The 22,892-nt window shown below is 34.5% G+C and overlaps 2 protein-coding genes across 9 annotated transcripts in view; one reads left to right on the forward strand and one right to left on the reverse strand.

The window, feature by feature from the left end:
• The window catches only part of LOC111061748 (calcium-transporting ATPase type 2C member 1), an 81,107-nt gene extending 76,966 nt beyond the window's left edge, over positions 1 to 4,141 (reverse strand). The window contains exon 1 of one of the 3 annotated variants that reach the window (XM_039428112.1): positions 3,050 to 3,487. In XM_039428112.1, coding sequence (XP_039284046.1) covers positions 3,050 to 3,154 — 105 coding nt within the window. In that variant the 5' untranslated portion in view covers positions 3,155 to 3,487. Of the gene's footprint in view, positions 1 to 3,049; positions 3,489 to 4,119 lie in introns of those variants that run through there. The other 2 variants (XM_039428116.1, XM_039428115.1) reach the window with 2 other exon arrangements.
• Positions 3,575 to 22,892, forward strand: part of LOC120351316 (zinc finger protein SHOOT GRAVITROPISM 5) — a 33,861-nt gene continuing 14,543 nt past the window's right edge. The window contains exons 1-3 of one of the 6 annotated variants that reach the window (XM_039428123.1): positions 3,575 to 3,596; positions 13,138 to 13,431; positions 14,879 to 15,096. In XM_039428123.1, coding sequence (XP_039284057.1) covers positions 13,138 to 13,431; positions 14,879 to 15,096 — 512 coding nt within the window. In that variant the 5' untranslated portion in view covers positions 3,575 to 3,596. Of the gene's footprint in view, positions 3,597 to 3,753; positions 3,989 to 4,283; positions 4,487 to 4,634; positions 4,876 to 4,904; positions 4,968 to 12,626; positions 12,677 to 13,137; positions 13,432 to 14,878; positions 15,097 to 22,892 lie in introns of those variants that run through there. The other 5 variants (XM_039428120.1, XM_039428117.1, XM_039428121.1 and 2 more) reach the window with 5 other exon arrangements.

The following is a 22,892-nucleotide window of genomic DNA, read 5'->3' on the forward strand; positions in this document are numbered from 1 at the left end:
ACTATCGTCCAGTCACTGGCCAAGTGGCTTGCCACGTTAGTCTTGTCATTCACTACAATGTGACCATTTGGAATGGTTAATGGCCACTCGAATTCCCTCGACAAAAATCAGAGCGATGACGAGCAAAGGTCAACGATCCACACTTTGGAGTACGTCGCCATTTGTACGCATTGGGCGATGGTGAATGCGGCAAAATATGCACAGTTAAAACCCATGTCCCGCATTTCTCTTGAATATTTGGTGTATCCTGCTTGTTTCTAATGTAACATTGGGGCTAGGGTAATAAAAATAATCTATTAATTCTAGTTCTACAACAATGAAGAGCTTCACTATGTAACCATAATGAACTTTAAGACTCATAAATACAAGTTTTTAGAAACTTATTCAATTTCAATAAATGGTATGAAAAGTCAAACACAACTCGTTCTGCAGTAAATATAGTATTTATAATTATTATAGTGTGAATAATAACAAGTAATATAGAATTAGGACTAGTTACTAGAATTATACTAACATCAGTAGGCCTATATCTTGTACTCTCACTTTAACTCATTCAATTCATATTATTTTCCTAATGCTTCTAGCATGAGAAAAGAAGAATTGGAAATAAAAATAGGAAAAGAATATTGTCTAATGAATTTTTAAAACCGAAGAATAAATTATTCAGCAAATCTGAATGAAATTGTATCATCATCATGATAATCATCGCCACCCAATTAAACACCCAAGAAGACCTGATAGCCTAACCAAGAATAAAAAGGCAAACTTATAAAGATTATAAAAACAACTTACGAACAAGAAGAACTTGTTCAGAGGAGAATGTAAAAATTTTTAGGGGGCCAAGCTAAACTAGTAGTTATGTGAACAGTAGACCTAACGCAGTATGTTCATCCACAAGTACCTGATTAAAACTATAGACCTTACGGAAATACAGTAATAGACTGGCTTCACCACACATCTGTGTAATCACTTGTCAGCTGATTTATGATGAATAATATTCTAGAGTCTGATTTTTACTTTCCTTGCCCTATTACCATAGGTAAGGAAAGTATTGCTTTCCGAAAAAAATTAAGGTACCCCAATTTGTAAATTTCTATACGTTTTATGGTCCCCTGAGTCCAAAAAAGTGGTTTTTGGGTATTGGTCTGTATGTGTGTGTGTGTGTGTGTGTGTGTGTGTGTGTGTGGTGTGTGTGTGTGTGTGTGTGTGTGTGTGTGTGTGTGTGTGTGTATGAGTGTATGTGCGTCTGTGTACACGATATCTCATCTCCCAATTAACGGAATGACTTGAAATTTGGAACTCTTCGTGAATGTTTTTCATAAATCAAAATAAATATAAAAATCCAGTAAACATGGGTTGAAATTTTTTACTGGGATAATGATGGTGAGGGATTGCACATTTTTTGTTCCTTCAAATTTAAATTTCATAAATTTTTGGCGGCCATAAGAGAATACTTGAGCATAGAAATGCTCAAGGCAGCTGCTTTGTAGCAAATAACATTTTTACTTTCCTGGCCATATTACCATAGGTAGTAAGGAAAGTATTGCTTTCCGAAAAAAATTAAGGTACCCCAATTTCTAAATTTCTATACGTTTCAAGGTCCCCTGAGTCCAAAAAAGTGGTTTTTGGGTATTGGTCTGTATGTGTGTGTGTGTGTGTGTGTGTGTGTGTGTGTGTGTGTGTGTGTGTGTGTGAGTATATGTGCGTCTGTGTACACGATATCTCATCTCCCAATTAACGGAATGACTTGAAATTTGGAACTTAAGGTCCTTCCCCTATAAGGTTCCGACACGAACAGTTTCAATCAAATGCAGTTCAAGATGGCGGCTAAAATGTTGTCAAAAACAGGGGGTTTCGCAATTTTCTCAAAAATGGCTCCAACGATTTTGATTAAAGTTATACCTAAAATAGTCATTGTTAAGCTGTATCAACTGCCACAAGTCCCATATCTGTAAAAATTTCAGGAGCTCCGCCTCATCTATGCAAAGTTTGATTTTAGATTCCCAATTATCAGGCTTCAGATACAATTTAAACAAAAAATTTCGAGTGGAAAAGATCCAGCATGAGAATCTCTACAATTAATGTTCAGTAACATTTTCACCTAAAATTAAAAATAAGCTCGAAATTCGAGAAAATGTTATTATTTCAATTGCAAACTGTTGGCAACTGTTGATTCTATTAAATCATTCACTATGAAGAGATAGCAGACCTCGTGTGTCTCCAGCGTTATAGTCCTGTCACCAGCTGGCTTAGATCTTTGAATAGTAGACTTGAGATGCGCGGGAACACTAGCGTCAGGTGATCAATTTTCATAACGGCAAGGAAAGTTGTGTGAGTGCGCCACACCAGATTTTTACTCTAATATTGGCGTATGAAGGAGGCTCCTTTTTCCATTTATATTATCCTTGAAATGCAAAATTTCAAATAACATTGAATATTCGTCGACGCGCAATTAAAAAGGGAACATACCTGTCAAATTTCATGAAAATCTATTACCGCGTTTCGCCGTAAATGCGAAACATAAAAACATTTAAACATTAAGAAAAATGCCAAACCGTAGACTTGAATCCTAGACTTCACTTCGCTCGGTCAATAACTGAACATTATCATTTTCGAAATAGAATACGAAAAATTGTGTAGTATTAAAATAGTACCCTTCATAGTAGTTCAACTTACCCTACTACAGTTGTAGGCTAGATTTTTCTTTAGCTAAACATTAGTCACACTGGATAAATTGAAAAAATGGTTTGGACATTTATCTCTATTTAATTATAAATAGATAAATGAATACATCTAATCGTGTTAAAAATAATAAGTCTTTTGAAGTATTTGTTTATTTTTCTGTTATTGACCCCAACAGGTTTGACAGTCAGCAGAAGCAGACGTCCATTACTATCTGACAAGGTTTGACACCTGTTTTATTTTCATTGATTATTCATAACAGATGGACGCTACTTGATAGATGTATAGTATGAAATATATTCTAAATAATACATTTCTGCTTCTGAAATTGTAGTATCTGAAACAATCCTGGGAAATATGTACTTACTTTTGCAGAACTGAGGCTTTCCAAAGATTCACTCTCGTCATCAATTAAAGATGCCGTATGAAGCTTCGGTAGTTTCTCGTATTTAGAATTCATACTAATCTTCATAAATTCAATTAATGCTATTCCCCATGATCAATTACTTAAATTGAATTCATTGAAAAAGCCGTCTGTACTCCATAATAAATTATTTAATAACAGAGCAAAAAGCACACACACTCACACACAGCAAACGATCGGTCGGTCCGGTCAATCCTCCGATTTCGATTTACAAAAGCTGTGCCAACTGTACTTTACACTCAATTTGGAATATGTAGAACTAATTCTATTTTTTTAATTAACAAGTTTATTGAATGATTAAATAGAGTTATAAATAGTATTTTCCTGGGCAATTGCATTGAAACTGTTGGGTTTAATTTGTTTTGCATCTACTTCTGTTTTGTATCTATAAAAATTTCATGTCAACAAGGCATTCACCCGACACTTGACGAGATGGTTGAAAACATTGGAAACTAGAAGTCATCTCGTCGTGTACTAACGAGGCATCCAGGTATTTTATTGAATAAAAAAATGTAGGCTGGCTGATTTTTTTAAACCAGTTTTTCAATTTTTTTTTAAATATTCAACATGAAAACTGTTTGCAGAATAATAATGTTATCCACCTGTCATTGACAAACTGGTTATCATAAAGGCAGTGTAGACTGAAGAAACAAAAAAGTAAATAAATACGGTGGTGTAACTGGTGTAGAATATGAGGTTAGGATTGTAAATGATAAAGAATAAAAGTAAAATCAACATTCAATTATTGATATTAAAGTTAGCTATGTGAAATCCAAAAGTAACTTTATAATTAATAAAATGTTCTCATCTGATGGAAATGAAATACAATTTATTGAAACTTTGTTTAGGCTATCTAAGCGTGAATAATGTTATGAACGCAAGGTACTGTGCCTACTAAAGATTAAATTATTTCTATGTATGCTTAACTTATTAACTTGAGTTAACTGTAAATAAGATATTAGTTTTTGAAAGTAAGAGTGACACTGTAATTTTAAAACTGTAGTGAAACTTACCTTAGCCTACATGAACATGGGTTTTGTAACATTGAAATAACAGCTTTGATTATTATGCTAAACGGTAATCGAACAGATTAGTAAAAGTGGACTTTAACACACTATTAATTTAGTAGGTCACAGCTGTTATAATACTAAAGATAGTAGCTACAATATTTCAGCAATAGCATTTCAAATTTTAATGTGGTGTACTTGCAAAATTGTCACAAGTCTAGGCAATACTTATTAATATTCTTATTGACATCTGAATATATGGAAATTATTTTTAATCATATTGCTCTTACTATTATGTCTAGATTAGATAGTTCATTGAAAGATATCAATGTTAATTGGTGATGGATGCAGTATCCAACATTACATTATTACGGTACCTATAACTCTACATTATAACCTCTATCAACAAAATACCCATTCCGTTGTATATCGCTGATATAACGTTGACATTGCGATTGTCTTATTTCAAAAGTGTCGTCACTCAAGCTTCTTTGACCTTGAATTAATGTTTGGTATAAAATGAGTGTAACTTGAAGTCAAGTTTATAAAAACACAATCTTAATTCCATTGTACTTCTTGTCTGTCAATGTAGAACTAGTAGTTCTGTGAACAGTAAACCTCGCGCTCAATGAGTTACATTGACCTGTTGTTGTTTTCTCAAAAATTAATAAATAAATTATCAATTAAAAGTGTCAAGAAAAATTCCTAAATAAGCATAGAGCTTTCTATTCTATATCGTACCGTGACGTGTCGTCCTGGAATGTGAGTGTGAGCGCTGTTATCAGGTCTGGCTGCAACGGCCACAACGTTGATGGAAAGATACAATTTTCAAGATGTTCGATGTGTTTGAACGGGTAGTATTATAGTCAACTGTCTACTAACGTTAATGGAAAGATACATTTTTAAGATGTTCGATGTTTTTGAACGGGTAGTTTTATAGTCCACTAGACAGCTGATTTATGATGAATAATTTTATAGTCTGATTTTTACGGTAATATTGGCGTTTGAAGGTGGCTCCTTTTTCCTTTTATATTATCCTTGAAATGCAAAATTTCAAAAAACCTTGTATATACGTCGACGCGCAATTTAAAAAGGGACATACCTGTCAAATTTCATGAAAATCTACTTCCGCGTTTCGCCGTAAATGCGCAACATATAAACATTTAAACATTAAGAGAAATGCCAAAACGTCGACTTGAATCTTAGACCTCACTTCGCTCGGTCAAAGATAACTTGATGAGGATGTATGATCCAAGAAAAGTTTAAAAAAAGAAAACCAAGATAAATTAGATTTTTATTTATAAAAATTAGGCTATACATTTGAGGTTATAAGATCTTGAATCCAAGTAAACTTATTTATTTCATCAAACTAACAGTTCATTTCCTAAGCGAAAACTGCACGATTTAACGGAACAGCTTCATTACAGTAGTAGTAGTCTATTGCTGTACATATTATTTTTAATCAGTACAGTTCCCCGATCCTAGAAACGTGGTGAAGATATTGGAAGTACTTATATTATTATACAATAGTCCGGGCGCAAATGTCATGATTAAGGCACTACGTGGTAATTTTTGGGTAACAGACGTGGAAGATGTCTCAATTTCTTCGTTAGGTCTAGCATAATAAGGATCGTGATGATGATAAGTCGAAATCACAGGCAAACACCTCAAAACAAGATGTCCGCCAAAATTTTCAGGGTTTTGCTATATCGCTTGTATTTCAATAACCGTTCAAGATACTCAACCGTTTTTCTTGAGAAAAATATTTTTAAAATCTACCTCTACAATTTTTGTATTAAATTTTTCTTTAAAACGCTTTTTTTTCTAGTTATAACCTTCAAAAGCCTCCCAAAAAAACTTTTTTTTTCTAAATTTTTACAAAGTTCATTTTATTATAATTTTTCTTGTGCAAGAGTTACGAGGAAATTTTGAATCTATGAAATTTAGAGCGTTCTTTCAACTTTGGAACGATATTTATCTTAATGCGCTCTGTACGTCAAAAAATGAGTTCTCCAGCGCCCTCCAAAGAAAATCCTGCATGATTTCTGGTGCGTTTTTTCATATGCATGAGGTAAAAAGCTAGAACAAAAAAATCTATTTTTTCACGACTAATTCAAGATAGAGACTTGCAAATGGTATCAATATCTTCGTTAAAACAAGCTGAATAACTATATTGATGATGGAAACAACGAAAATATTTGACATCATTGAAAAATTCAAGATGGCGGTCATTATTGACAGAAATTTTTATATCGCTTGCTATTCAGTTATTGTGAGAGATATCGGATTGGTTTTATCACCAAAGTGTTTAAAATTAATGAAAATATGATGTTGAAGAGAAACGTCTTATTTCGACCACTGTTTTCATGATTTATTCAACTTCAAAAACTTGAAACATACATTTTTCGGGGACAATATTTCACTTTACACCCTGTAAATGTATTTGCAGTTGACATACACTAATGTTATTGATACAGGGTTTCAGAACATTTCCAAAGCTTAAAAATGACATCTGGTTGGACGCTGTAATTCCACGGCTGGAGCGTCATCGGAAAAAGAGAGAAAGTACTGCTTGCAACGGAAAACACGCTTTTTCCATCAAATTCCAATCCCAACAATTAGAAAACCGTGTAACTCATGACTCCTTGAAGGTACAGACTTGGGAATGGTATCAGACTAATGGAATTGGATAAATCTTCCGTATATTGTAGTATGATTGCGTCATCATGGTTTGTTTGTAGCCAGTCACCTTCCAACAAGAGGAACTGCATGCCTGGACACATTTCTAACATTTCTAACAAATATGGATTCCTGGGATTATACAGTTAAAGTAGTTGACCCCATGATTTCAGACCACTGCGCGGTTGTCTTCCAGATCCAACAGGAGGCTGGAAAAGGTGAAATTGCATCAGAGGCTGCATGGAAATCAAATTACAGCTCCTACACCAGAGTAGTCAGAGAAGAGCAAATTTCAGAGCTCTGTCAGAAATTGAGCAGCATAAACTGGAATCAAATATTTCAGCACCACACATCCAGAACTAACATTTGATATAGCAACATTTGATTACTGGGTACATAAGCGCTTTCAACTCTGTATACCCTAAAGTGATGAGGAAATCCACAAGACTCAATAGAGGTCCACTGTCCCACACTTCAAACGAGAGAACATGGTTCACAGGGGATCTCTGTAGGCAGAAGAACCTAGTGATGCTGCTAAACCATCAATACAAGACAGCCGAAACAAAAGAAAAGAGACAAAACAGCTACAGGCTCTACCTGAGAGTAAACAATGAGTACCGAAGGAATGTCAGACAGGCAAAGAGAGAGCACACAGCCAACATCATCATGAATGCAGACAACAAGTGCAAAGCGGCCTGGGATGTGATCAACGAACATCGTCCAAAGAAGCTCCAGGTAGACTCTCCGCTCAGCCCAGACGATTTCAACAATTATTTTGTTGAGGCTGCTGGTAATGTGTTGAAGGACCTGGACGAAACAGGCGACCACGATCCAGTTGTTGGCATCAACACCAGAGATGGTGTAAGTATGTATGTGTGGAAGGAGGTTAACCCAAGGAGGATACAGAACATTATCAGAGGATTGAAGAACACCAAAACACAGGACATTTATGGCCTGTCATCATTTATCTTGAAATCCACAGCACACTTAATAGCAAGACCAATGGCAAGGGCAATAAATGATTGTTCCATTGAAGGTAAGTTCCCAGATCTACTGAAGATTTCAAGAACAATACCAATTCACAAGAAAGGTGACACCAGCATCCCATCTAATTTTCGACCAATATCAATAGTCCCAATTTTGTCCAAGGTCATCGAGACAGAAATGAAGGTGCAACTCACAGAATTTCTGGAGGGGAACGAAATCCTGGCAAAATCCCAACATGGCTTCAGAAATGGGCGCTCAACTACAAGTGCATTGCTCACCCTGACCAGCAAGATACGAAGTGCCTTTGAGGGTGGTGAAGCCCTGGCCCTCACAATGTGTGACCTGAGTAAGGCTTTTGATTGTGTGCCGCATGACTTACTCATCAAAAAGCTTGAAATGTATGGCATGAAAGGGACCGTGCTGAAAACAATTGTAAACTACTTGCAAAATAGAATGCAAGCTATTTCAATAAAGGGAGCGACTTCAAGAATCAGGAGAGTAGAGCATGGTGTACCACAGGGTTCAATGTTGGGACCCTTGCTGTTTATTCTCCTCATGAATGATTTCACAGCAAACGAGGAAGGAGGAAGCAGTGATTTTTGCAGATGACACTACAATAACAGCGAGAGGTCCAACAAGTGATGAGGCCATTCCAAGATCTGCAGAACTGCCATGCAGCGCAAAAAAGTGGTTCTCAGCAAAAGCTGAATGAGGACAAAACAAATACCCTCATTTGCTCACCATCTACAGTCAGTACGTGTTTTGCTCACTATCACACCTGATGGACAACCAGGAAGACTGGACGAGAAGAGGTGAAATCCCAGTCACAATATGCGCCGAGCTGCTGACCTTGAGGAATTGATACGATATCTTCGACATTATTAGAATTACAGACGATTTCTTGAAAATCGTCCTATTTTAAACGCCATCTTGTTTTTTTCATGATGACAAACATTTTTGAGAAGGCCATCATGGATAATCTCTTTTTACACATCATTACAAAGAGATTGATACCATTGCCAAGTCTGTACCTTCAAGGAGTTACACGGTTTTCTAATTGATGGTATTGGCAACCAGGTGGTATTCGATAGACCAAAACAGTCTTCACTTTTTGAGGAGCTTAAATTATTCACAATGGATATCACAGTTTCAGGTTTGACCACTTTAAATGAGAATTCAAGAGTGCTGCTATTAATACCCTCAGCAAACTTAAAATTATGCAATAGTTCAGCATAGGTTACCGAAGATTGGTTTAGATCTTTGGATACAGTATTTGGCACATTAACAAAGAAGTCATTGAGTATGTCTGGTGAAATATTAATTTTTTGAGGAGGTGAGTCATTTCCTATTTCCTTCTTTACAATTTTCCATGCTGCTCTACTCCTATTAGAGGATTTACAGATAACATCATCATTTGCCATAATTTTCGCTCTATCAATAGCTATACAATATTGTTTTTTGTAATTCTTAAATATAACTTTGGCATTTTCAGTATTAGTTATCTTCCAAACATTATACAGCATCATTAGGTGCTCCCTCATGAGTTTTAATTCAGGCGTGTACCAGTTTTTCTGACTAGATTTAGACTTTGGCTTATAATTAATTACAGGACAGTGTATATCAAAATAGGACTTTAAAACATTAATAAACATAGACATCACAGAATTTGTATCACAGACATTGCATATGTATGACCAGTTATAACTAGAGAGACATTTTTTGTAGTTATTAATCCTATTAGTTGTAATGAGACGTCTTTTATGGATTTCTGTCTCATTGTTATTATTTTTAAAATTTCTGACAATATCTACGGAGAGATCAGCAAATATACCTGCATGGTCTGATATCAGATCCTGATCATACAGTTTACACTCAATACGTTCGGACTTAACACATGTATATATATTGTCCAAGCTTGCTTTTCCTCTTGTTGGTAGGGAGTGCACGTTATACAGATTAAAGGATCTCATGACATTTAAAAATTGTTGGATTTCAGGTCTATGTAATTCAAGAATGTTAAGATTAAAGTCTCCAGCAATTGCAATGAAAGAGTAGGATTTCTCAGTGATATAATTTAAAACTTCTTCTAGCTTGCTGAGAAAGTCCTGAATATTGGAGTCCGGTGTTCTGTATACACTTATTATTATACCTTTATTGTGGACGAGTTTTATGGCTGATATTTCGAAAACCTTCTCTACGCAAAAGTTACTAACATTCATAGAACTATATTTGATTGAGTTTTTGACTAATATGGATGAGCCACCATGTGTGAGTGGGGGAGACCTGCAGTACGAGGCAGCTAGGGTGAAACCACTTGGAACATAAAGTTTAATTTCATCATTACTAAGCCAATGCTCATTGATACACACAACATCAGTAGAATTATCTGATAAGATTAGCTCTAGTTGATTTAGTTTGGATCTTAGAGAACAAATATTTATTAAAAACATTTTTATTTTCTTCAAATTTGTTGTTTTGCTTTTGTTTGTTTCTAAGCTAGGATAACCCTTGTTGTTTGGATTCATACAATCACTATCACTTCTACTTGATCTTATTTCATCAGATTGTGCCCTAAAAAATGATTGACGTTATTGTGTTTCAAGGGGATTGGGTCAAGAACTAGTTCCGTTGTGTTGGCTAGCTGATGCACCAATTCTAAAATCTTTTGAGAGACAAACTTTTTGCCTAAAGAGTTCAAATGAAGGCCATTTGATGTATGGAATCTTCTTCCTATATTGGTTATATTAACAAATGAAACATTTTTAAATTTTTTGCAAAGAATGAAGTTCTCGTTGTTTGCTCTCTGGACTTCCTTGTTGATCGCAGACCATCTCGGCAGGTCATGCCTATGAGGCACCGAGAACACCAGCACATGACCTCCACGTCGGCTCTGCAGGTCGCGTAGTTTACTTCTAAGCGCAGATTGTAGCTCCTTCCTCTCATTGCAGGCTATATCGTTTGTGCCGGCAAGAAAAACAAGCACATCATTGGCGTTCACCTCACCAGTCTCCTTCACCACCTCCCTGAATCCTGCTCCAGGTTTAATCATGCTTGAGAATGTATGATTCTCATCTCTGAAATGTTTATAGACATCTCTCCCTTGGCTATCAGCGTAAAACTGAATATTGAAAGTCCGAGTTCTAGTAGACCTTTTTTGCTGCGTTTGAGAAACAGGCGCCGCAGACTCGTGTGTCCGCGTTCTGTTCACAGTAACTCTGTTTGCAGGCAAAGCGAAACGCGAATCACTCCTCCCCAACACTGCGAATCTATTTTCAGTTTGAACTGGTGGATTCGAAGTACAGCTTCTCGATTTAAAACTTTGTTTGGGTGTAATAAAATCACCTATCTCGGATGCTGGTTGAGATAAGGGTGGAAATTCACTATCTGATTTCAGAAGACGAATAATTTCATTTTTTGTTGCTAGTTCCTGTCTCAATGTAGCCTGACTCGTTTTCATAGTTTTTATTTCCGATTTAAGGGATTCTATTTCTTTATCAGTTAATTAGCTTACTGTATCATACTGGCTGAAAAAACAAGCATTTTATTCAATTGAAGAATTTCTCGCCCATGACTTGAGAAGTTTGACGTACCGGTATGGTTGATGTATCAGCAATAGTTTTTAATAGATGTTTTCTGATTTATACTTTAAGTATGTTTTATGTTTGTAATTTATGTTTCAACATGCAAACATGTTAATTATGTTTCTTGCATACTTAATGTTTATGACTATTTGACAGCTTATTGAATAATATGCTCATTTTAATTAATTCTTTTTGACTCGACTGTAATATAAGTCTTAATTAGATTAGTGACTACGACCTATTGTACGCTAGTATAAGATAAACTTGTACTGTACTTAATGGCGAATAAAAAATCTTGAATCTTGAATCTTGGCATTTGTTGGAAAAAGCGTGTTTTCCGTTGCAAGCAGTACTTTCTCTCTTTTTCCGATGAACCCATTATCAATAACATTAGTGTATGTCAACTGCGAATACATTTACAGGGTGTAAAGTGAAATATTGTCCCCGAAAAATGTATGTTTCAAGTTTTTGAAGTTGAATAAATCATGAAAACAGTGGTCGAAATAAGACGTTTCTCTTCAACATCATATTTTCATTAATTTTAAACACTTTGGTGATAAAACCAATCCGATATCTCTCACAATAACTGAATAGCAAGCGATATAAAAATTTCTGTCAATAATGACCGCCATCTTGAATTTTTCAATGATGTCAAATATTTTCGTTGTTTCCATCATCAATATAGTTATTCAGCTTGTTTTAACGAAGATATTGATACCATTTGCAAGTCTCTATCTTGAATTAGTCGTGAAAAAATAGATTTTTTTGTTCTAGCTTTTTACCTCATGCATATGAAAAAACGCACCAGAAATCATGCAGGATTTTCTTTGGAGGGCGCTGGAGAACTCATTTTTTGACGTACAGAGCGCATTAAGATAAATATCGTTCCAAAGTTGAAAGAACGCTCTAAATTTCATAGATTCAAAATTTCTCTGTAACTCTTGCACAAAAAAAGTTATAATAGAATGAACTTTGTAAAAAATTAGAAAAAAAAGTTTTTTGGGGGGGCTTTTGAAGGTTATAACTAGAAAAATATGCGTTTTAAAGAAAAATTTTATACAAAAATTGTAGAGGTAGATTTTAACAATATTTTTCTCAAGAAAAACGGTTGAGTATCTTGAACGGTTATTGAAATACATGCGATATAGCAAAACCCTGAAAATTTTGGCAGACATCTTGTTTCCGAGGTGTTTGCCTGTGATTTCGACTTATCATCACGATCCTTATTATGCTAGACCTAACGAAGAAATTGAGACATCTTCCACGGCTGTTACCCAAAAATGACCACGGAATTACATTTGCGCCCGGACTACAAGGTATTATTCAACAATATATTTTTTCTTTGCATATATTAAAGCAATAGCATCTATAACCACGCAGCTACAGTTGTCGCTTCTGGTGTTTTTGAAAATTGTTCAGTATTTCAAATCGTCAAATTTTTCAACTTTTCGCTTTTCATATTTATTAAGTTATCTCTAAATTTATCGCAAAATTTAGAATAATATCAACATATTGCCATCAAAAAACAAAACTAACTCTCCTAAACTTTCTTCCTATCTTTAAAACATAATTAAACAGAACCCTTTAGGCTATGTTCATCTAATTTTTAAAATCGCTGCTTTCAACTCCAGCTTTGAAAAAAAACTTCTTTGTAAAATTGACTAATGTGAACGCCCCATTTAAATGTATAGAATCGTATTATTCTATTAAGAAAGACAAACTATATTTATTTGTTTGCAACTCTTTAAAATCCTGATAAAGTATTTATTATTCACAGATGTTGGAAGAGAGTAAATGCTGCATATTTCCTAAAGCATCAGAATTGAGTGAAATTTTAAATAACCTTGAATGCCCTGAAAAAAACTGCAACGACATTTTTCACAATCCATCAAATCTCACGCTTCACCTCCAAAAACGACATGGAAGAACTGTTGAATCAGCTTGTAGACCAAAATATGGTCAATTCTACTGCCCTGAAAAAAGCTGCAAATACTATTTTAATCCTGAAGTTAGCAACGTTAATAAGAATTTCTCAAATAGATTCTTCACCCAATTCAGATATTTGAAACAAGTAAGTTCAATTCATATATTCTATTAATACCAGTCTATTGAATTTTTATTCACCAATTTTAAAAAGTAAACTTAATCCCTACTGTAAACATAAGTAGTCGGAGTGAATTATTATGATAAATCATTTTAATTCAGGTAGGCTACTTATGTATTATTTATAGACTAACATGTTTCGTTGTACATACTAAGGTTATGTTCACACAGAGAGCTGTCCGAGTTCCAGCAGTCTTCGCCCGGTTGCACAAAAACTTGTTAAATTTTAACCGTGATCAATTGCCACAAGAACCAATCAGAGAAGACCTTTCGTCAAAAAGACATTCTGATAAAAATTCAACTGGCTTTTTACAACCGTGATCAATTGCCTCGAGAACCAATAAGAATCAGATAAGACATTTTTTTAAGACCTTCTGATCAAAATTTAACAGGTTTTTTGCCATATACAGTACAAGTAAATACGGATTTCCTAGTTATAACCCCCTTAGAACGAGCTTGCAGCTATCTGGGAACACACACTCTACACTAACCGTTTCTTAATGATCAAATCATATCATAATTTTCACATAGAATTAGTAGTACCATTTTTATTTTCTTTGAGACACAGTTCAATAAAAAAATAAAATAAGTGTCTCAAATAAAATAAAAAGGGTACTAGTATGCTATGTAATAACAGTAATAGAACTTTTAAGTAACTCAATCTTATTGATATAACATAAAAACATAATTATGTAACATATATATTTATTTTGTAGATACTAATACTGTATTTTCAGATACACTATGTAGAGTTGCTGTCACTATACAACATTTAGTTGTATCATCTTCAATGAACGAAAATCTCTGTCCAACACTTTATTTCAGACATATTTATGTTTTCTAAAACCTCTGTAAGCTTTATGATTTAATAATTGTTTCATACCTTATTGTGCGTTTCTCCTAGCTGCCATGTTCATTACTGATTTCACAGCAAGAGTGCTCTCCCGCTCCCCCGAATCGTCCAGCTTCGGCTTAGGCTTAGGCCTACCCATCCTAGCAAGCATTTTATCTCTTACTGGATCCAGCAAGCATTTTGTAAATTGTCCATATCTGAAGTTTCAGTAGAAGTATTGGTAGGGGCTTGCTGTATGTAGATGGTTTCCTCATTTTCTTTTTTAAATTTTAATCATCCTTCTTCTTGGACTATAATATTTGATAATTCACTGTTTTCATGCTAATAGTTTAATATCCAACCAATATAACAAAGTCATGACTTGTACTACGATTATTAACGAATATATACGGGATACACCAATATCAGTGAACAGAACATCTGACATTTTTAGCATGATATTATTTGATAAAAGTAAATAAAATAAATTATTGTACATACATCATAGGAAAGGTTTTCTGCTATAAGTAATTCAAATATATTATACTAGATTATTAATTCTTTTCATATTTATCTTTTGCAGCATTACATAAAGGTTCACATGGTGAAACCGTTCATATGCTTGAAATGCAATAAAGGCTTTCCCACTGAGCTGCACAAAACTAGACATGATGAAGAGTGTGGATCAAAGTACACCTGTTCGTGTGGGGTTGTGTACAATTCAATCAGTGCTTTGAAAACACACGCAATGCGGAAGGGGCATGCCATCAATACTACTCATTCAATCAAAACTAAATACATGTAAGACATTTTATTTGAAATCTCAACATTTCAAACCCTCAACTCAAAACCCCATTACCCTGTGCATGCATGTATTGTCTCATTGACATTGATTTGATATTAATTGTATTTTCACAGAAATTACTCTAATGTCATTATTTAAAAGTTTTTTATTAGTAAGATAGGTACTTCTTCCTCGAATAAGCTACAGAGCAATATACTTTTCTGGCGATAAAGCAATCTTATTTTGTTTTTGCTTCTCATATCAAGCCGCTGCACATTGGAATCAAGATTATCAGTTTACAAACGAAAATATTGACTTCACAATATTATAGTTTAGAATTTAGCTCAAGTAATTATTTTTTATGATAATACTTTTTTATGATAGTCGGTTAAATAATATCATCATTTTCTTGGTAATGTTTCTTGGTGGATAGTGTAAATTTTAAGGTCTTATTTATTTTGAATGAAAAAGACTAAGAAATTGTCAAAAAACCCTGATTTATTGATAATAATTATTAGAAAGACCGGTTTCGGTTATTACACCATTGTCAATCTCTGATAAACTAAAACTAAATACAAGAGCAGCAGAATTTATACTACTAGTAAGGGATTACTGCTATTGGTCGAGGGCATGAACGCCTGCCATTGGCCTAGTTAGACAGTCTCCTCCCACTCAACGGTGTGACAAAATGGCGGCTTAAGCAACAGAATCGCCATGATAACAAAATTTACTTTCAGTACAAAATAAGAACCAAGAAAACAAGTGTGAAAGATAATAAAACAAATATGTAAATGGAAAAACTATTGACTAATGTATGCTTACAATTTTATGATGAAACTAAATTCGTAGTGTTGTATTGGTTGAAATGAATCTGGTCATTTAAACTATACTGGGAATTTTCCTTAATTACTCTTGTTATTTCTAAAGCCTCTAGAATATTCAAAGATCTGCCTTTGTTATTAGCATGCAGAAACTCAACATGCTCCTTAACTGTGAACTTGTGATTATTTGTTATCAAATGTTCTGCAAAGTTAGATTCCCCATTTTGTTTATTCCAATCTCTGATGTGTTCTTTAATTCTACTTTTGAAACTTCTACCAGTTTGACCCACATAACAAGCATTACAATCATCACATATAAGTTTGTACACCCCGCTTTCATCCCAAATATCAATTTTGTCTTTACTCCAGCTAAATAGACTATTTAAAATCGGTTTGGTCTTGAAAGCGACAGGAAATCCATTCCTCTTAAATTCCCTACCTATATTATCAGATACAAGGCCTAAATATGGGATTGTTATCCAAGTCTTCTCCTCACAGTTTGAGCCTACAAAGCTAGAACTGATTGAAATTTGTCTATTAATTTTACTCAATAATCCGTCCACCATACTTTCTTCATACCCATTTGTGACAGCTATCTGTTTAATTTTAGTGATCTCAATATCAAAATCATGATGGCTCATAGGTATTGTTAGTGCTCTATAGACCATGCTATTGAAAGCAGCAAGTTTGTGAGAAATAGGATGACAAGAATGAAGAGGAATGATAACATCAGTATGGGTTGGTTTTCTGAAAATAGGAAACTTGTGAAAACCAGTGCTATGATCTATTCTTTAATCTAGAAAATTCAATACTCAATCCAGTTCTACCTCTACAGTGAATTTTATACTCTGATGTAATCCATTCAGATAAGAAATAAAATTGTCTAGTTGTCTGTTACTTCCTTTCCATAAGCAAATAATATCATCAACATATCGAAACCAGTAAACAATTTTATCTTTGAAATGACTATTTTCAATGATTCTACTATCCAACTTATCCATAAATAATTCAGCTAGGAGTGGTGAGAGGGGTGACCCCATTGCCAACCCCTCTCTTTGTTCAAAAAATCTATAGTTCAATTTGAAATAATTATGCTGAGTGCATAACTTCATCAATCCTATCAGTTCTTCTCTGAGTGTATGATCATTTATAGAGGCTTTCATTATTTCCTACCTGAATGCTAGTAAATAAATTAGTAACATCAATTGACACAAGTTTATAAGATGATAGAACAGGAATATGCTTTATATTGTTGACCAACTCCAATGAATTTTTAATACTAAACTTTGGTTGAAAACCCGTTAATGACCGAAAGGTGCTATTCAGTTTGTGAGCTAATTTAGAGCAGGGGGAATTAACAAAAAATACCACTGGTCATATAGGAACATTAGTTTTGTGTAATTTAGGTTGACCGAAAAGTCTAGGTGGATATGGATTCATAACTGTTAGATACTTAGTTTCTTTCTTATTAAATAATTTGGTGGTGGTAGTCAACTTATTTCTAATCAAGCTATTGATTTTGGTGGTGGGATTGGAGTTAATCTCAATAAAATTGTTATCTGCAATGAAATGGTTTACCTTACTTAGATATTCGTCCTTATCCATTATTATTGTAGTGCAGTGGTCGCCAAACAGTCGATCGCGAGCTACCGGTAGCTCGTGGGGTAGTTTTTGGTAGCTCACAGAAATGCTTGGGTTGGGAACCAATAATTGGCCTCAAGTCCTCAAAGAAAAATATTCAATCAAATATTATTCAAGTTGCATTTTGCATTGTAAATTTCCTATTTTTGGTTTTATTTCTGTATACCTTTTATTTATCATAATGAAAGTATTTCATCCCAGTTTTCATCTGTCGGACTATCGTAGCAGAAAAAATGTTTTTATTCTGTTATAATTATTATGCTAAGTTTATTTCTAGAGCGGAGCGGCCTTACACCTCTGAGTATTTTATGTTGTTTTATTAGGAGTAGTACACCCCAGTCGGGCTTATGCCTTCGGTTGTCCACTTTCATTTCACATTTAAAAATCTTTCTTTGTTATTTTGTATTATGTTTGTTTGTGAACTAAATGAATTGATTAATTTATAAAGTTGCATTGAGGTTGAAAGCTATGTTCAGCTCTACCTACTTGTGTGAAGCATCTTTTTCAAGTATGAAATTCATAAAAAATCGATATAGGAACAGACTGACTAATGAACGAACATTTGGACAACTGCATCAGAATGGCGGCTACAACGCACACTACAAACATCAAGAAAATACTTGATGACCAAAAAGAGTTCCACTGCTCTCATTGAAATGTACATTTCAACTTTTTTTATACTTTTTGCTATGAGATGAGTAAATTTCAACACTATAAATGTATCTTTATAGGCAATAAATGTGTGAAGATTTTATTTTGCGTACCGTACTTTCTTCAGTCGAATATTCGTTGGTAGCTGACTAGAAGATTTATGAATGCTATTCTAGCTCACAGGCTCATAAGTTTGGCGACCATTGCTGTAGTGCATCCTTTGTCAGTTTTCAAAATCATCAGGTCATTGGTTTTCATCTTCTTCTTTAAATTCTTCATGATGTCTGCCGTTTTTGTTATCTCTGGTCGAGGTTCCCTTGTCTTTTCTTGAAAAATTATGTCAGCACATCTGTTAGTTAGTATTTTGTTCTTTGAGGCTTCCCAATTGCTATCAATGCTGCATGCTAGTCGTTCAAGTTGTTGGTTATCCAAATAGCTATGTCTACTGTATTTGTTACCTCATCCTAGTAACTCTGTCTGAGGATGAAAATTGGACTTGTGAGAAATTATTTGTCTTATTTATTTACTAGCAGGGCACCCGTGTTTCGCTACGGGAATTAAAAGATAATATTATTTTTGTGAAACATTTATAATCTAATTCTATCAAAATTGTTATAATAGTTTTTGAGATTAGGCCACAACTTGGCATGAAAATTATTGAGCCAAATCACTCAAATAATTAATTGATATGTTGGAAGTGTTCTGTAGAATATTAGTCTGATTGCAGCGAATTTTGTAGAATATTGGGCGGGGCTTGGAAGTCAACCTCGACTTTATTCATTGGCGATTAATATTTCCCGTTGACAGTTATCAAATTAGCAGTGACCATGTTATTTTTTATTTTGCTTGATGATTCTGATGAAACCAGCTGATGATTCTGTCAAACTGATTGAGAATGTGTTTTTGTTCAATGTTGTGGGTAAAGATCTCAGCTAAAATGGAAGAAATGGGGCTCCCCATGGGGAGACCGTTTGGCTGGAAATAATATTGGTTATTGTAACAGAAGTAATTCTGTGAGGTGACTAGGTTAGTGAGATTTACAATTTCATTGATATGTTCAGGTGGTGTATTATTCTGTTCCAGCATTGTTTTAAGGAATTTTACAGTTTCGGGAATTGGTACATTGGTGTATAAATTTGAAATGTCTAGTGTCATAAAAAACAAGCAGAAACAACACAACCTAGTCATCACTAATGCTGACAAAGGCAACATGACAGTTATAATGCATAAAACAGACATAGACCAGAAAATAGACAAATTCATCACTGACAATAACATAGTCAAACTCTCAACTGACCCAACTCACAAATATCAAACAAAAATAAAAGATGCCATCAACCAAACCAATTCCCGAAACTGTAAAATTCCTTAAAACAATGCTGGAACAGAATAATACACCACCTAAACATATAAATGAAATTGTAAATCTCACTAACCTAGTCACCTCACAGAATTACTTCTGTTACAATAACCAATATTATTTCCAGCCAAACGGTCTCCCCATGGGGAGCCCCATTTATTCCATTTTAGCTGAGATCTTTATCCACAACATTGAACAAAAACACATTCTCAATCAGTTTGACAGAATCATCAGCTGGTTTAGATATGTTGATGATATTTTCATTTTATACAAAGGAAACACTAGGCAAACTGAAATATTTCACTCCAAACTGAACAAAATACACCCAAACTTGCACTTCACCATAGAACTGGAAAACAATAGTACAATCAATTTCTTGGACATCACCATATTTAAACAAAACCATACTATCAAAACATTTAAAATATACAGGAACCTACCACAACTGACACAGTAATTCACAATAACTCCAACCACCCAACCCAACATAAACTTGCAGCTTTCCACCACATGATCAACAGACTATTGAATATCCCCTCATGCCACAATTTGATTACAATCAAGAGCTCAACACGATCAAATTCATTGCCCAACAAAATGGATACTCATCCACTCTAGTCGACAACCTACTCCACAAAATAAGAACAGAATCATCAACCAAGAATAATATGGAAAATGACCAAAAATTCATCACACTCACATACTACAACAAAAAATCACAGAAAGTAGCATCATCTTTTAAGAAAATCAAATACAGAATCGCCTTTAAAACAACAAATTCACTGAGAAAACATTTTCAAAATCACCAAACAAACAGAGATTTGAGCAACCAGGCATCTACAAATTGAAATGTAATGATTGTAGTAAACTGTATATCGGACAGACTGGACGTGACTTTCAGACAAGATACAAAGAGCACATCAGAGCCATTAATAAACCACATAGCCACTCAAACTTTGCTGACCATATTATATCAACAGACCACACAAACACCGACATCGCCACCAATCTTGAAATCCTTCATATCCCACAAAAAAGCAGAAAACTCAATGTATTGGAACAATACGAAATTTACAACCACACAAAACAGTTTCCCAACAGTCTCCTAAATGATCAAGTTAATTTCTCTTCCCACACACTCTTCGACAAAATAGTCCACAGTTCAAAATTACCGCCTCACTAAGTATCCATCAACCCAACCCCCACCACAACCTATTCCACCACCTTCATCCCTTACCACACATAGCCTTGTCATCTGAATAAATTCCCAAAGTCTGATGATGACCAACAACAGGTCGAAACGATCGTCACTACAAAAGTAAGTGTATTTTCACTTCAAAAGTTTTTTAAAATTCAAGTTTAATTTTAACAGTGAAAAAGTATGGATATACAACAGAGTAATGGATCTCTTGCTTATTCTGGAATTTTTGGCATAGCCTGTCGCTTACTTTTCGTTTCACTCATCCAAAACTGTAAAAGCAGCGAATCCACTGATTCTTTCTTACATGGAAGTCCATTCATACATAAGAGTCCATTTATAATAGTTAGTATAACATTTATTGTGGCTGATTTCTCATGTCATAAACTTTACTAACAATCATAAATATTAAAGTGGGATCAATTTAATGTGAATTTGCATAAATCTGAATAGAGTTTATTCAATCACTTTGTTTATTAACTACCATTATATGATTTCTTTCTTTGATCTCAGCTTCAATCAAAATATTAGGGAAGAAAATTTGGATGTAAACTAACATGTAACTCAATTTGATTTCTTTCTAAATTGACAACTTTATTTTTTACTTGTGATCTATTATCAATAGATTTTTCATGTGTCATGTAATGACATCATGAAAGGAAATAGGAGCAGCTGATGGAATATCATATTTTTTTATCGATTAAGTTTTTAGCTGATTTTGAAACACGAAAATATCAGGCCCATTAGCACAAAAGCCTGTTCAATTTCAATCAGGATTAAATTTCATGAGAATTAATCAGCAGGGTTTTTTTAATAGAAGGCTTCTCAGATTGGTTCTCGTGGTATTTAGTCCGGATTATGAATTAACAGACAGTGCAACTGGCTCTCTCAAGGCCATGGCTGCGTAAAAACTTGGTTCAACAGAGGAACAACAGAAGCTGAAGAAATTAGTCGCATTTCTATCACCTCACAATGAACATTACATTCAACTACCATATGTTTGGAAAGATCGATTTTAAATTTATTTTCCTATCATCCGATCACTTCCTAAACCTATTCTCCCAGATGTTCCATGAATACTGCAATGTTTTAAAATAAGGTCACCAAATTTGGTAACTCAAGTACAGCTATTATGATCTTTTTCATTTGCTCACACACTCTTACGTTTTCAACAGACTATGGAAAACTCTTTACTTTCCTTGCCCTAGTACCATAGGTAAGGAAAGTATTGCTTTCCGAAAAAATAATGTACACCAATTTCCAAATTTCCATACGTTTCAAGGTCCCCTGAGTCCAAAAAAGTGGTTTTTGGGTATTGGTCTGTATGTGTGTGTGTGTGTGTGTGTGTGTGTATGAGTGTATGTGTGTCTGTGTACACGATATCTCATCTCCCAATTGACGGAATGACTTAAAATTTGGAACTTGAGGTCCTTCCCCTATAAGGATCCGACACGAACAATTTCGATCAAATGCAATTCAAGATAGCGGCTGAAATGACGAAAATGTAGTCAAAAACAGGGATTTTCGCGATTTTTCCAAAAACGGCTCCAACGATTTTGATTAAATTCATACCTAAAATAGTCATTGATAAGCTCTATCAACTGCCACAAGTCCCATATCTGTAAAAATTTCAGGAGCTCCACCCCATTTATGCAAAGTTTGATTTTGGATTCCCAATTATCAGGCTTCAGATACAATTTGAACAAAAATTTCAAATGGAAAAAATTGAGCATGAAAATCTCTACAATTAATGTCAGGAACATTTTCACCTAAAATTAAAAATAAGCACGAAATTCGAGAAAATGTTATTATCCAATTGCAAACTGTTGGCAACTGTTGGTTATATTAAATGATTCACTATGAAGAGATAGCAGACCTCGTATGTCTCCAGCGTTATTGTCCTGTCACCAGCTTTCCCAGATCTTTGTTTATAAGTAGACTTGAGATGCGCGTCTAGGTGATCAATTTTCATAACGGCAAGGAAAGTTGTGTGAGTGCGCCACACCAGATTTTTTCTAATCAGCTGCTACTTGAGCCAATAATCCTTTCTCAAGGAACGTCAGCGAATCTTCCCAGAGTTGAGACCTGTTCCAAAATAATGTTTTGTGTCGCAAACACACTATATTCCTGATTTAATCGAAA

The sequence above is a fragment of the Nilaparvata lugens genome, chromosome 5, assembly GCF_014356525.2.
Source record: "Nilaparvata lugens isolate BPH chromosome 5, ASM1435652v1, whole genome shotgun sequence".
NCBI lineage: Eukaryota > Metazoa > Arthropoda > Insecta > Hemiptera > Delphacidae > Nilaparvata > Nilaparvata lugens.